This window comes from Lasiosphaeria miniovina (genome assembly GCF_030549165.1).
Source record: "Lasiosphaeria miniovina strain SMH2392-1A chromosome Unknown B0T26scaffold_9, whole genome shotgun sequence".
Classification (NCBI taxonomy): Eukaryota; Fungi; Ascomycota; class Sordariomycetes; order Sordariales; family Lasiosphaeriaceae; genus Lasiosphaeria; species Lasiosphaeria miniovina.
In genome coordinates this window covers 513,417-527,379 of record NW_026848228.1, presented here as the reverse complement: position 1 = coordinate 527,379, position 13,963 = coordinate 513,417, and the positions used below count along the sequence as shown (strand labels likewise).

Sequence of the window (13,963 nt, the reverse complement as noted above, 5' to 3'; positions counted from 1 at the left end):
GGCCCTCTCGGCGAGCCAGTTGTTGAAGGGGATCGTAGCCTCGTCGTCGCGCATGGCCTAAACCTACTCCCACAGCATGTTTGTCGCGAACTAAAACCGGTTAATCAGGTCATAGGGGCGCGCCCGGGTGTTCTGCTTGCTGGTGACCAGGTGGTTGCCTAGAATCAGGTATGTACCTAAGTACCTCACGGTATCTTAACTTTAAGGTGTGGGTACCTTATTTCACCCAAGTCTGGCAGAAGAAGGCTTGTTTATTTAGAAACAATACAACGCGTCTCAATGTTTCCGTCACACGCGTCGAGGCATGAACATTTTCCTAGGCGTGAGCCAGAAGGAGCTCGTCATGCCTGTTACGGCAGCGATGCCCGCCACCTCTCCCTCGGCCAGCTCGGACCGCTGCTCGTCCTCTGCCTTGTTCTCGATCTCAGAGATCTTCCAGCTCCGCAGAAACCACAGCGAGACGGAGCCGGCAAAGAACATCACGCCCACATAGATCTGCGCCGGGAGGAACTGGTTGACGCCCGAACCCTGCACCAGCTGCAGCGCGATGGCCTCGGCAAACGTGGTCGGCAGCACGAGCGCAAAGCAGATGACACCAAAAACGCTGCCGGCCTCGGCGATGCCCACCACCTCGGCCAGGATCGGGTTCACCGTGCTCCAAAAGGTCCCCGACACGACGCCCACCATGGCCGCAAATACCAGCAGGCCGGCATAGTTCCTCGCCAGGATCCAGAGCGTGAGACAGAGAACCGCGGCGGTCATCGTCGTGGCCAGCGCCATGTTGATGCGCCCGATTCGGTCGCTGTACCAGCCGATCAACGGCCGCCCGAGCCCCAGCCCCGTGCTCAGCAGTGCCTGGACGACGGCGCCCTGGCTCGGGCTCAGCCCGACCGAGGTGGCGTAGCTGGGTAGGCCGTACCAGAGCGTCACGTAGCCAAACTCGGCGAGGAACCCCCAGCAAAGAATCAAGATGACTTGCGTGCGCGCAAAATCGCGCGGGTTGAACGAGTGCCGACTCCTGCGCGTCGAGGCCGAGGGCGGGCGCTCACGAACCAAGAGAGCGCATATCACGTTGGCCGCGAGGCTGGTGAACCCAAGAATCCGCCAGGTCCAGGCTGGTCCCGAGATGGCAATGAGGCGTCCGGTGGTCAGACTGTATGCGAGGCCGCCGAGCCCGGCGCCCGATGTGGCAAACCCGACGGCCAGGCTGCGGTGGGACGAGAACCACGGCGGGAGCAGGGCCATTGCCTAGGTAGTTGAGAATAGAAGAAAGTTAGATATTCTTATTTTCTTTTGAAAAGGGTCCGAGTTGGGCTCACCGGGATATACATCAGCCCTATGCCGGTGCCGCAGCAGAGGCCGAAGCTGAGGAAGAGCTGCCAGACCTCCGTGGCAGCCGAGGCGGAGAACAGGCCGGCAAAGACGAGCACGGCGCCGAGCAGCATTGTAAGGCGGGTGCCGAAGCGCTTCTGGCTGGCGGCGACGGCGGGGGAGCTGAGCAGGGCCTGCGAGATTGACAGGCCGCCGATCATGGCGTACTCGAACTTGGTGGCGTTGGGGAAGGTGTCGAGGGTGAGGTAGCGGTCGAGGAAAATTCCCCACGACGTGTTGACCCCCCAGGTGTTGGCGTTGATCATGAAGACGCAGAAGGTGCACATCCACCCGTACCCGCCGTCGGGGGGCACATCCTCTACCGTCGCCACGTTGCCGACCGCCGCCTCGAGAGATATCGACGTCTGGGATGGGTCTGATAAGCCCACAACACACTGTTGGCCGGGCTCACTGTGGCTTTGGGACCGAATCCGAGGCTCCATCTCATAGCATGAAAAGCCCGGCGTTGGCTTCTCAGTGGACATGGCCTCGGCTGTGATTGAGGCGACAGGGGTCTAATTATCGAACTGCTGTCAACAAAGCGAACTCGATATGGATTCGCCCAAGAGATGGGTTGACTTCCCACCCAGCTATATGTATCCCCCGCGACCTGGCAAACAGTCAATCGGAACGCATCCGATGCTACCTCTCAACGAACGGCTCGGTCATGGGTCGAAGGCGGGGAAAGGGGGTCCACATGGACGGCAACAAGCCGAGAACGGACGCACGCGCCACTTATCGATGCCACGTCGACTGCTTGCTTCCGAAGGGCTTGCGCCCTTTGATCTGGCATGTAGTCACAACTACATGGTAGTTTCTGAGATGGGGCGTCAGGCAGTCCAATCACTGCAAGTGCTGACACACCTGAGGGCCGTTGGCCGGAGGGTCGTGTGGTTTCTGCAAGCGTTGGACGAGTCGGACGTTTGTTCCCGGTTCCGGCCCTCCATCTGCATTTGCAAATTCAAATGCAATGCAAATGCAAACCCGGGGCGGGTAGGCCTCCAGTCTCGACAATCCGGGTTCATTTAGGAGGTCGCCATCTAAGTCTCGGCCGCTACCTGGCGCTGCTCTCGTTTCTTTGCTCTGGACAGGTCTGAGAGTGAGATGCAGGGTGTGGTGGGATAACTTGAAGGTAAAAAGTATTGGTGGGTCTTGCTAATTATCAGAACAAAATTGCCAAAAGTGAGATCGTTCTTGCCCTAATTTCCTCATGTTTTGACAACTTCGACAAAGGAAAGAACTTCTCCTAAAAAGGAATTATCAAACTGCTCCTTCCCAAAGAACCCGATACCCCCAACTGCGAACCCAAACTGTTCCGCCCCCAATCCAATTATTAAGGTACTTACACAAAGGGTCGGAAGCGACAGCGTTCACGCTCGCGCTTCTCCCTGTACGCTTTCCGGGCGAATTCATTCTCGCAGCCTGAGTTCCCACACCGGCAGCACGTTCTTTGGGGTTATGTATGCCGTGTATATTGCACACTAAATAAATCAGGTTATACATGGTGCAAACATGTTTCCGACCATTCTTCCCAAAACTTCAGAAATTCAGATTGCCTTTGCCCTTTCCATCGCGTGGCCGAGTTAGATATGAGAGAGGGTGTGAAGCCACGAAAATTTCCCCCGGATTGTCACCTCGCAGCATTCCTCCATCCGCAGCGGCAGAACCAGCACAGCTCACACTCCAGCCGTTTGCCGACCCGTTGCCGATCATCCTCTCCGGGGGTTCCGTGAATTAATCTTCACGCGGCGTATGTCCGCAGCAAGGCGTGCTTATATGCTGGGAACATCTCGAAACTCATGGTATTGGCAGTAAGATCTGTTCTTCTGTGTCTCCCCAGAACAACCCGGCTGATGGTAACTATCTAGTACATGCTTTAGTTAGCCCCAAGTCTGCGCCGGGTGATGTAGGCAGGCCAGGAACGCAGTGTGGCACAACGTACGCATATCGCAATAGCTGTATTGCACCCTGGTTGCTGAGTCCGTGTACACTTTATCTCCACAGCCAACGATTCCGCAACAGTCTGTGAGGCCATGTTGGTGTCTCTGCTGCTTGGCTAGGGGAAATGGGCTGAAGGAGGCTTGAGCTGTGCGTAGAACTAGCTTGTTCTAGAATTATAGGTCCGAGTTGGATCAAGGGAAGGTGTTGGGATTGTGCCTAGCCTGATGGGTCTGGGTGTTGTCTAGACTAAATACCTCAGGGGCACTATCCGTCATGTGCCTACATGTAGGACCGACCCGACCCCCTCTTGATTTTCGTATGCAAGACAGGCCCCCTATGCGACGTGGAAGCTCTGTGGTGCCTAATCAAGCTTCCTGGTCGTTTTTATTGGCGAGAAATTGTGGTGGGACGAGTCCCTAAGTGCATCTTTCTACGTCACGGGAAGCGGGGCTGTTTCTGCGATTACAGCACAGGGTCGTCGAGATGAGGATGGAACGTGGTGAGTAATTCCCTACGCGTCTCTTATTGGGTCTCTTGGGTGTTTTATTGAGTCTGTCTCGACCAATGGTCGGCGTGATTATGGGGCGGAGCCGAGCAGGTTGTTACCAAGTCTTTATCTGACACTAATTACAACTTATTGATAGCTGTCCAAGATTGTTCTGAACCATTGTACCACTTTCAGGTAGTTGATTAAAAATACTGTCACAGCCTGCCGCAATACCAACAGATTGAACAGATGTTTGCCTGTTGCCTGGAACCCGGCCAACAGCAGCTGTATTGTCGAAACTCCCGCCACACATCACCACACAAGCAAAGTATTGGCCATGTTCAATTATAAGGGAGCTGCTTTATCCACCATCCCACCTGATCAGGTTCGAGACCACTATTTATTTTTGATCTTGTCTTAGAAACTTGTAGTTGCTTGTTACCAATCCGACTTTATACTGGTATAATAAAGCGAACATTGACGAGGGGATAGGTGGCACAGGGAGATGGGGGGCCGTTTATACGAGGGGGATATAACTCCAAACCATTGTAATCTGGTAACTGGGAGACGTTCTTTTTTTCTTCATCCTCGCTTGTTAAACGAAATCTTCATTGCCATCGCAAAAATCCAAGTCCTCTAGTCTTTACGCACGAGCCTGTGTATTTCTTTAATATAATTATTGCATATACGGCATAGCTACTTTCTGTCTGTGGGGCTCACCCGCGGCTCGCATTATGCCCGTTTTGGCGGGGGGGGAGGGGGGTTTTTTTTTTTTTTTTGGAAGGCGGAGCTCCCACCGATTCATTATGCATCTACTTCTAGGACTTGCCATTCATTCGCAACCCATCTTACCAACATGCAATATTCTTGTCATCAAACAGACTTTTCACTGGTATCACACCGCGTGAAAATAACAAAGCGATTAATCCTTTACCAAATCAACGTCTCGCTCGTGATCATAATCCCAACCCCAGCCACGCAATCAAGAGTATCTGCCCGACAACCCAACAAAATCCTCCAGTGGAAATCATCGACGCCGCATCCGAACTCGGCACCGCGAGAAGCGCTGCCGTCGGCAGAGCAGACAGATTTGACGAAGTCGACGTCGACACCAGCGCGCTCGCCAATACTACGGAGAGCAGTTCCGTCGCCGCCGACGTTGCATCAGTACCAGTTGTGTGCTCGAGCTCAGAAGTCGCGCCCATTGCCGGTTTTGATGTCACAGGGGTCTGTGTTTTGCTCGTGCTGGTGCTTGTCGTCTGGCTGCTGCTGGTGCTGATACTCGTCTTTTTCGTGCTCGTGCTTGTCTTTGTCGCCTGGCTGCTGCTCGAAGAGCTACTGGGCCTGGGCTGGGTGAGGTCCATCGGCTGGCCAGTCACGGGGTCGCGGTACCAGTTCGCCGGCGGGTCGCCCAGGCACTCACCGACGGTGACGAGGTCGTAGCGCAGGGCACGGGCCGTGTCGACCATGAACTGGGCAAAGCGGTGCACGGTGAACTCGTGGACGTCGTGGGCGAGGGCTAGCCAGGCTGAGGAGGCCGGGCTGTGCTGGGCCAGGATGGTCTGGTACGTTGTCTTGGCCGCGGCGCCTCCGTCCTGCCAGTCACGCGTGTCGATGTCGTAGTTGACGACGTGATAGCCCCACTCCAGCAGTTCCGCCAGGCACGCGCCGCCGCACCGCGTGTACGGCGGCCGGAAGTATGTCGGGACGGCGCCCAGGATGTCGGCCAGAGCGATCTCGTTGCTGATTATCTCGGCCCGCCGCTGCTCGCGCGTCGCGGCGTTGAGGTCTTGGTGGCTCCACGTGTGGCTGCCGACCTGGTGCCCGTCGGCGGCCATGTGCTGGATCATGGGCGCGTAGCCCGAGCTGGCGTCGTTGATGTGACCCTTGCCCATGTTGTTGCCGACGACAAAGAAAGTGGCGCGCACGTTGTTCCTCTTCAGCAGGTCGAGCAGCTCCATCGTGTACGCGTACGGCCCGTCGTCGAAGCTGAGCGCGACTTTGCCGGTCACGGAGCAGTGGCTAATGCCGACTCCGTACGGCACATTGCCGAACAATGGCCGAGGGGTTTTGGACGTGTCGCTCCCCCGTGGCGTCTGGTTCCCGTCGCACGCCGGCCCATATGATAGCTGACAACCCGAGCCGCTGCAGAAGGAGGCACCGGTGCCACAGAAGCCCTGATGATTTAATTAGAAAACTTGGTCCCAGGTGGCCGGCGAGGGAACTTCGGGGGGTTGCGGTGGCCTTACCGTTTCCGAGCAACAGAGTCCAGAACTACAGCTCGTATTTCCAGCCGCTGCACCACAGACGGCGCCAGACGGAGCCCTCTGGTGCAGCGCTTCCAAATCGCTATTTAGGGCAGCCGCAGAGTCGCCGGCTGCGGACCGAGTCCATGCTATCCCGGCATGGGCCACGACAGACACGACATGGCCCGACACTGAGAGCCTCATGATCCGAGACTGAGAAAACACGACAAAAAAATAACAGCCAATGTCAGGGAGTCTGCCGACTCCATCTTAAAAGGATTCGAGATTCCAGGAGATATCCACAACTTATCATAGCAGACGATGGTCAAGTAGAATCCCGTCCCGAGTGAGCTGAGGATTATAAGATTGGTGTGGAGAAACGTGGGCGCCAAGGGTGAGAAAACGACACCGAGGGGCTTGGTCGCGTCACCCAAAACTGCGGGAATGAGCACTAGCGGCGAGGCTATTGGAACGTGCCACTCTTGTTTGGGACAAGGCCCGGAAATGTGTGGTTTGAAATGCTGCACCCGCGCCCACGTGCTGTGGTCCGAGTGAGTCTGCGAGCGAAAGGGCTGGAACGTGCTTTGATTTCCACGAGACAAAAGGCTAGGATTGAGGCGGGCATTTCTGGCAGCGAGGCTTGCAGGGGGCTCGTATGACGGGGCACTCCGCTTGTTCATACCAGCTAGCCCATTATAGGGCAGTTCATGTCTGTTTATATCGGGTTCGGGTTGGCCCATCTAGTTCTACTATATGTGAGAAGGTTTTGGTCGTACAATATACAAAGCTTAGGTATATAGCCAGATATCGGAAGAAAAAGAAAATCTCGTCTCTGTACTGCCACCAATTTCCCCTCACACAGAGGCAAGAAAATTTTTGTTGAGCCAAAGTCTTGCCACAATTAATAAAAGGCAGCCAGTGATCAGTGAAGCACCCGTAAACATGGAGGCGGCGAGGTAGCTATATCGACTAATGAGGGCGCCTGCGATAGGCGAGCCGATAAGTGATCTACGAATAGACGTTATTTCGTCAGCTTTGTCTTTCAAAGAACAAAGAATAAAAGAATTAACTTACGCAGTTGCTAAACAACCCATCAGCAGCCCCAAGGCCGTGCCCTGCATGTGGTGGTCTGCAATCTTGAACACGCAGGCACCCTGTAACGCGAGGATTGCCTGCACATGCGTGAAAAGGCCAAAGAGTCAACCAGCCATTCACAGAGAAGAGACAGAGAGGCACAAACATCCGACTTACCCCCGAACTGAACCCATACGCCAGCGAAACAACAATCAGACCTGCCAAGCTCTTCGCAGCCGTCCAGGAGAAGGCGGTGATGGCGGATGCAAACAAAGCCGCGATACAGATGTTGTAGTGGCCGTGGCTATCGGCGAGGTAGCCTGGGAGTAGGCGGCCGAAGAGCGACGCAGCGTTGATGGCCGGGATGAGGTAGAAGGCGACCTGTGACGACATGCCCAAGCTGGTGGCGTACGACGAAATGAAGAAGAGGGGGATGAACAGGCCTATGTTGCCGATGCCCAGGCCGAGGGCCAAGAAGATGAAGACCGGTCTTTTTAGGAGGGTGACGATTTCGGAGCGCTTTACTTTTTTCTTTTCGGTGGTGGCGGGCAGTGAGCTGTTTTCGGCGGCATCTTCTTGGCTGCTGCTGCTGCTTGCCGTATCGTTGCTGTCGCTGGGTGGTGTCGCTGATGCTGTGGTTCTGGACGGGGGCTGAGATTTGGGCGGTAACGGGCCTGGAAGAGACGCTGGTGGTTCTCGAATAGTAACGCAGGCAATGGCCAACAGTGGCAGCATGATGAAGCCGACGATCCGCATGATCCAGCCGAAGCTGAGACTGCTGTGGTCAAAAAGGCGCGCTAGCATAATGGGCCAAATTATGCCGCCGATGGAGGATCCGCCGACAACAACGCCTAGTGCCAGGCCCCTGTGGCTGGGGAGAGAACGTGACACGACGGCCATGGGCGGCCAGGTGAGGAGAGACGTGCTGGCGCCGAGGAGCACGGCCTGCGCGAGAAAGAACTGGTAGTACTGAGTGCAGAGGGAAGTTGTGAAGATGGCGACGAGCAGACCGAGACTGCCAATCACAAGTGGCGACTGGAAGGAGTCAGGTAAGTAAGAGGTTTAATTAGGTAGGCTGCGAGCTGGGTTGTTGGTTACCCTTGGCCCGATTCGGTCGACCAGGACTCCAGAGGCGGGAGCCAGGCCGGAGAGGAAAAAGAGGGACACGGATCCGATCCACGAAATGTCCGACTCAGACTTGTCTTGCAGCAGGCCCGAGTGGTAGTGTTCCTGGAAGACGCCAAAGGCATTCAAGAAGCCGACGGTACAGAAGAGGGCCAGGGACGCTCCCAGGACGGTGAGGGCTGCGCGACGCGATCTGACGGTAGAAGAGACGGTTTGCGTTAGAGATACATGCTCGTCTGGAAGTAATTGAGTACTGTGTGCCAAACACAAGGTATTGACAGAGATGGAGACGGGGGACTTGCACTACCCTCGGCGTTGGCATTTTCGCCTCGGGATCCATGCTCATGAATTAAAGAACACGGCAATTAATTTTGCGGTAGTCAAGAGACAAGCAACTCTTGTGATAGTTGCCACAGTAAACAAAACAAACGGCACATTTAGCAGGCGTAGTGCTGTATAAATACATAAATAAATAAATGGTGACATATCTATGCTGCGTAGATGCGTATTCTCGTACTCGGTTGGGTTTGATAGGTAGCAGCGGATTATCCGCGGGGCTGGCCGGGAATGTTGGTTATGGCTTGGATGCTTGCTAATCCAATGACGCTAGCTTACTATACATCCGCGGATTCTCCGACAGCCGCCCACTCAACCAAGGTGATAAAGAAACGACCGCGGAGGTCCGCCTGTCTCTCCCCTCAACACCCGCGGATCATGCTAACGAAAGCAAACTAAGCCGTAATGAAACGAAAACTCACGCCTGTCAGCAATGGCCCGGGAGAAGCGGCGGCCAGGCCAAGCAGACAGCCTCAGGTGTCGTGTGACCTGTGCCGCCGCCAAAAGCGCAAGTGCGACCGACAAAGTCCATGTTCAAGCTGCGTGACTCGGGGGTTGCCTTGCGACGGTGCGCCAGACCTGCGTCTAGTTCAAGTCGCCCTTGCCGCCTCTGGGGACGGGAGCCGCATTCAGTTAAACCCATCCGAAATTCTCGCAAGGCTCTCCAGGATTGAGCAGGCGCTCTTTCCCTCTCATCATGCGCCCTCTGTACTACTTCAAGTGCCTTCCCCAGCTGTCACCGATGGAGTTGCAGACGGGGAATCAACGAAGAATAACCTGGACTGCCTATCCACACCATCCGCCGAAGCGGGCTACCCAGAGGCCCCTGATGTGCTGGTAAGCGCCTTTTGGGACCTTTCTGAACTCTGACCTCTCGCAAGTTGCCCAATCACACACGCTAACCAACGACATGGCAATCAGCTGCCCCAAGACTGCGGCCAGCTCCAGTTCCAGTTTCAAGTTGCTAAGCCCGTGAGTGCAGCCTATCCAAGCCTCGCCTCCCAGTGTCCATGGGGCCCCGAGACAGCAGCGGCAGCGTCAACAGGCGCCCGTTGCGTAGTGCTGCTAGCAAAGGAGGAATTCTTTGCACTGTTCGACAACTTCGTCGGCAGCTCCAACTTCTTGCCTCGCGCTTTCCACCTGCCTTCGGCGAGGGTGGCCATCAACAACTTTTTCTCGTCGTCTTCTGGCAATCACATCATTCGTCAGGATGGCAACCAGACGAGCGTGGCCAGTGTCGCCGCCTTCATCCTTAGCATTTGTGCCGCGAGCGCCTTCTTCTGGGAGCCATCTGCCGCCGCTACATGCACGCTGTTCTCTTCCAAGGAGGATGCGTCGAGACAGGCTCGCGCGTGGCTGAGTACGGCCTGGGAACTTCTCGACCAGCTGCGGCAGATTCCTGGTTCTGCGTCCCTTGTACAAGTCCAGGCCAGCGTAATCTTATCAGACCTTATCTACAACATGGAGGGATGCTCATCTCGCTTTCGCTGCCTGCACTACAGCGCCCTCGCCCTCGCTCGCGAAATATCCCTCCATCTCATTGACGCGCCCGGCCCAGTCAAAGTCAACGGCTCAGAACAAGATGGCCATCTCACAGAAGTGAAGCGCAGGGTTTGGTGGCACATCGCCTCGACGGACTGGTTGCAGAGTATCATGGGCGGGCAGCTCGACAGGACATACAGCGTCCAGCCCCAGCACATGAGGGTCAATCGCCCCTCTAACGTGAACGAGCGCGATCCATCGTGCATCTTGCCCGCCACCATGGTCACAGACATGACGTATCCAATTCTGCGCACCCGCCTCGCCGAGGCCTGCCGCCAAGTGACCGACGCCCTACCCCTCGGTGCCGGCGACATCGATGACCTCCCTTATGACCGCGTCCTCACCATCGCCCAGTTATTCGACGGGGTCTTCACGTCCATGCCCCCGTGCTTTGCGCTTGGTGCTCCCATCCCGCCCGAAGCACCCCATCGAGTCAACATCGAGCGCCGCGTCATCCAACTCGCCTTCCATAGCCGCCGCGCTCGCATTTTTCGCCCGTTCCTTCTTTCGAATAAACATAAGCCTCACCGCGGGCACGCCCAGCAAGCAGATGCCGAGGATACAGACCCGCGCTTCGCTATATTCCGAACCATGTGTCTTAGCTCTGCCCGCGCCGTGCTCGCCATCGGGTCCAGCCTGATCCGCGAAAGCTTGGGCGATAATGGGAAGCGCCGCGGACTGCTAGTCTGCAGTGGGTGCATCATCTCCCATCTGTTTGCTACCTGCGTGCTCCTCATTGCCCATCCGGCGCTAGCACCCCACGGCGGCGATGCGGGCAATGCCGGCGATAGCGAGGTGTCGGAAGAAGCTGAGACAATTCGCACCGAGCTGGCGGACGCACGGCGGCTGCTGGAGAAGGTAGCTGAGATCTCGTCGGCAGCAGGAAATCTGGTCCGGAAGCTCATTGGCGTGCTGGGAAGACATCGTGCCCTTGCAGAGGAAGCCGCTGGTATCTCCACACACGGACCAGGGCCGACTACAAAAAGGGTATACGCCTCGGGGACGTCGACGACGAACCGCGATCTTGTAAACCAGGGGTCGGACTATCTTGCAACCGCTGCTTCTGGCAATACCCTTGCTCTTCCTACTCCACCAGCAACGTCGTTCGAGAAGTCTCAGCAAGCAAGTTGGAATGGGCAACAACGGGTTAGAACTCATAGCAACTTTGGACTACCGGAGTTTTCTGGATCATGGGATTCCACTGGCGACTTCGGCAGCGAGTCTCACTCCCAACCTCCGCCGCTTGGTTTACTAGAAGATATCGAATGGGCCGATCTCATGATGAACACCTCATCGTTGGCTGTCGGTGTTGACGGATGGAACCAGCTGTTTGCGGACCTCGATGCAGCTTTTCCTCAGGCTGCCCCACTCTAAATAGGTCTATTAGGTACTGGTTGCCTAGCGCTCTCGGTTGTTTTTGATGTATTAATGAATACGCAACTCTCTAGAAGCTATAACGGTTCATTAGTTATATTCTACTCTATCCCTGATAATGATTGGAAAAAGGAGTGAACGACAGAGCGCGACGAACTCATCCACGGATACCTGCATACCCTGCCGAGATTTGCGGCCGGAACTCCACATGCATTGTTGATTGACCGACTCGTCTACCTATCAGTTGCAACACCGAATGTCTAAGACCGAAAATGCCTTGAGACAATCTCAACACGCACCCCGCATTTATTCATTTTTGTTGAGTAACCACGGCTACATTCAATCCCTACCCCCTTTCTCAGCCCCTGCATTGCTGTTCTGCTCGAGTTGTGGGCGAGCTTCGTCTTCTCGCGAGCCTTTCCCACCTTCCACGCCGCCTAGTTATTACCCAAGCACAAAATCCATACCTAATCGCCATGTAACGTCTCCGGAATAGGCCACTTGGGATTTGAATGGGGATTTCAATTAACTGGGATCAGGAATGACTTCAAATTGCTGCGGTATGCCTCCATATTTGCGTCGCGGGCCAGAAAAGCCCGGATAATTAACAGCAGCACTTGACCATAATATCTGTCGTCAACGTGTTCCAGGAGCCTTTAAAAACAATTGGCAGCGTCATGGATAATCCCGGTAATGATTTCTCTCTAATATACTCCTTACTGGCGCAGAATTGCACAAGAGTTGTCGTCACCTTTGCGGTTAATTACCGGCTGCCTGGTTCGTAATTCGTGTCACTATTGAGTGCTGACTTGACTCTACAAAATATATTCATACAACATCCAGGATTCAACGTGCCAATGCCCTCTCCCGTTCCCGGGGGCCGTTTAATATGCACGGTTCTCGAACCAGAGTCTCCATTCACCGTCTTTAGTACTGTTCCACGAGGGCACGCACGTACGCGACGTAATTACATGGTGGCTATCCGACGTGGTTCTTCCATTTGTGGATCTTGCATCGACTGGTCTTGTATCGACCGGGCGTCCTCAACTGACTCGGTGTACCTAGAGCTTCGTGGTGGCTTGCGAGGGTAAAACACGTCTGAACAAATTTTTGAGTTGAGTCAGTGACTTTTGTTTGAAGAAATACTCCCAGGTTGGCCAGGGAGGGCTGGAAATAATTACCGTAGCAAGCAGATGTGCATTTCATCAAGGTGTCGAGGACAAAGATGAGCGGTATGATCTGCCCAAAACTCCACTCATTTTCCGACGTGTCATCGAAATAGCTCTCGTTGGCAAGGCGCAGGGACACGGTCGACCAGAGGTGGATGGGGTACTGAACGAAGGCCAGTAGTAGAAACTGACCGAACATCATCACTTCCCACGGCTCCGCGTCGGGCTCGTCTTTGAAGCCCCAGTCAAAATCCATGCACCCGGCAATGACGGTGGCCATGAGCATGAGCTGCATATATGAGCACGTCACACCGAGATAAATCAAATCCACGTAGGGGTGGGAAGCCGAAGGGTGGGACACTAGGTTTGTGTTGTAGCAGCGGCCATCAACGTCCCACTCCCAGCTTTTCAGCATGGTCCCAAACAGGATGGAGAAGCCCAGATGCAAGATGCCGTACACGGTTGCCATGATGAGGCGCATAGTGGTTCCGGCTGATGGCAAAGTCCATCGCCCGGCGTCTTCGTCGAACCCAACGCCTTTTGTGTGGATGATGGAGGCACAAACCGAGACCCTGACGGCAGCGTTAGTATTTGAGAGCTTCAGGAACCTGTACGGACAAAAGGACTGGTTTAATTACGCGGTGAAACTGCTAATGTCGTAAATGACGCGATAGTGATACAGGCTGAGGGTGTCGCGGGTCACAAAGGCCGCGATCAATAATGAGACGCCTTAGGAGAAAAGAAGGTTAGTGGAGGGCAACCAACCACGCAGGCGTCACCATTGCTAGAAAAAAAACTCGCCAGCGAGGATCTGAGAATCACTGATGCCATCGATAAGTTGTCGTAGAGCCTCAATCTCAGACGGGCGCGACGCCGGCAAGATGGGATACCGGCTGCATCTTCTTGTCAGCTGCCATTCATCTCTTCTCTCGCGCATCAACAAAAGTTTAGGTCGCTGCTTACGATATCGTCCTGTCCCGAATAAATAGCCATGTCGACAGAAGCACCGATAGTCCGGCCTGGACAGCCATGCCGACGAACACCTGGAGCGTGAAGCCGTGGCGTCAGATTGTGATGCGCGCTACGACTTGAATTGAGGGAAATGAAGCGTAGGTAATTACCCCAAGGCCGGCAATGTCGGGATCGGGTTCTCCCACAGTAGTGCACTCCATAGTTGAAGTCTGCTTTGTGAGATGGAGATAGGTAAGGATGTTCTTTTACGTGTGGCCTGTCTCTGAAAGTCTTGGGACGTGTGTTTTCAAGCCTTGATGTATGTCTCCACGAGCTGGCAGGTGTCG

At 55.1% G+C, this 13,963-nt stretch overlaps 5 protein-coding genes across 5 annotated transcripts; 1 reads left to right on the top strand and 4 right to left on the bottom strand.

The window, feature by feature from the left end:
* Positions 1-288: 288 nt before the first annotated feature.
* On the bottom strand, positions 289-3,406 carry B0T26DRAFT_681849 (major facilitator superfamily domain-containing protein; the record flags this gene model as incomplete). Its single annotated transcript, XM_060440689.1, has 9 exons — positions 289-1,248; positions 1,320-1,747; positions 1,784-1,886; positions 2,100-2,157; positions 2,236-2,318; positions 2,430-2,496; positions 2,718-2,793; positions 3,052-3,110; positions 3,363-3,406. The coding sequence occupies 9 exons, from the start codon at positions 3,404-3,406 to the stop codon at positions 289-291; spliced, it is 1,878 nt and encodes a 625-aa protein (XP_060289395.1).
* Positions 3,407-4,740: 1,334 nt separating this feature from the next.
* Positions 4,741-6,508, bottom strand: B0T26DRAFT_865633 (uncharacterized protein). The gene is made up of 2 exons (XM_060447803.1): positions 6,049-6,508; positions 4,741-5,976 (listed from the first exon to the last, which is right to left on the bottom strand). Exons 1-2 carry the CDS (start codon positions 6,247-6,249, stop codon positions 4,756-4,758), a joined length of 1,422 nt encoding a protein of 473 aa, XP_060289394.1. The 5' UTR covers positions 6,250-6,508; the 3' UTR covers positions 4,741-4,755.
* Positions 6,509-6,513: 5 nt separating this feature from the next.
* On the bottom strand, positions 6,514-8,763 carry B0T26DRAFT_734424 (major facilitator superfamily domain-containing protein). The gene is made up of 5 exons (XM_060443194.1): positions 8,547-8,763; positions 8,218-8,437; positions 7,297-8,154; positions 7,120-7,217; positions 6,514-7,053 (listed from the first exon to the last, which is right to left on the bottom strand). The coding sequence occupies exons 1-5, from the start codon at positions 8,588-8,590 to the stop codon at positions 6,900-6,902; spliced, it is 1,374 nt and encodes a 457-aa protein (XP_060289393.1). The 5' UTR covers positions 8,591-8,763; the 3' UTR covers positions 6,514-6,899.
* Positions 8,764-9,013: 250 nt separating this feature from the next.
* B0T26DRAFT_757722 (uncharacterized protein) lies at positions 9,014-11,496 on the top strand (the record flags this gene model as incomplete). Its single annotated transcript, XM_060446292.1, has 3 exons — positions 9,014-9,092; positions 9,158-9,417; positions 9,502-11,496. 3 exons carry the CDS (start codon positions 9,014-9,016, stop codon positions 11,494-11,496), a joined length of 2,334 nt encoding a protein of 777 aa, XP_060289392.1.
* A 663-nt stretch (positions 11,497-12,159) lies between these two features.
* Positions 12,160-13,963, bottom strand: B0T26DRAFT_528429 (uncharacterized protein). The gene is made up of 7 exons (XM_060435519.1): positions 13,787-13,963; positions 13,629-13,708; positions 13,467-13,558; positions 13,304-13,394; positions 12,678-13,237; positions 12,323-12,594; positions 12,160-12,186 (listed from the first exon to the last, which is right to left on the bottom strand). Exons 1-6 carry the CDS (start codon positions 13,835-13,837, stop codon positions 12,464-12,466), a joined length of 1,005 nt encoding a protein of 334 aa, XP_060289391.1. The 5' UTR covers positions 13,838-13,963; the 3' UTR covers positions 12,160-12,186; positions 12,323-12,463.

What these genes read in the sequence shown, in the direction of transcription:
- B0T26DRAFT_865633 (XM_060447803.1), bottom strand. Translation starts at nt 6,249, where the DNA reads ATGAGGCTCTCAGTGTCGGGCCATGTCGTGTCTGTCGTGGCCCATGCC. An exon ending in GACTCTGTTGCTCGGAAACG is followed by an intron (nt 5,977 to 6,048) that starts GTAAGGCCACCG and finishes TTAAATCATCAG; the next exon opens with GGCTTCTGTGGCACCGGTGC.
- B0T26DRAFT_734424 (XM_060443194.1), bottom strand. Translation starts at nt 8,590, where the DNA reads ATGAGCATGGATCCCGAGGCGAAAATGCCAACGCCGAGGGTAGT. An exon ending in TCGACCGAATCGGGCCAAGG is followed by an intron (nt 8,155 to 8,217) that starts GTAACCAACAAC and finishes GACTCCTTCCAG; the next exon opens with TCGCCACTTGTGATTGGCAG. An exon ending in ATGGGTTGTTTAGCAACTGC is followed by an intron (nt 7,054 to 7,119) that starts GTAAGTTAATTC and finishes GTCTATTCGTAG; the next exon opens with ATCACTTATCGGCTCGCCTA.
- B0T26DRAFT_528429 (XM_060435519.1), bottom strand. Translation starts at nt 13,837, where the DNA reads ATGGAGTGCACTACTGTGGGAGAACCCGATCCCGACATTGCCGGCCTT. An exon ending in ATTCGGGACAGGACGATATC is followed by an intron (nt 13,559 to 13,628) that starts GTAAGCAGCGAC and finishes AAGAAGATGCAG; the next exon opens with CCGGTATCCCATCTTGCCGG. An exon ending in TGATTCTCAGATCCTCGCTG is followed by an intron (nt 13,395 to 13,466) that starts GCGAGTTTTTTT and finishes TTTTCTCCTAAG; the next exon opens with GCGTCTCATTATTGATCGCG.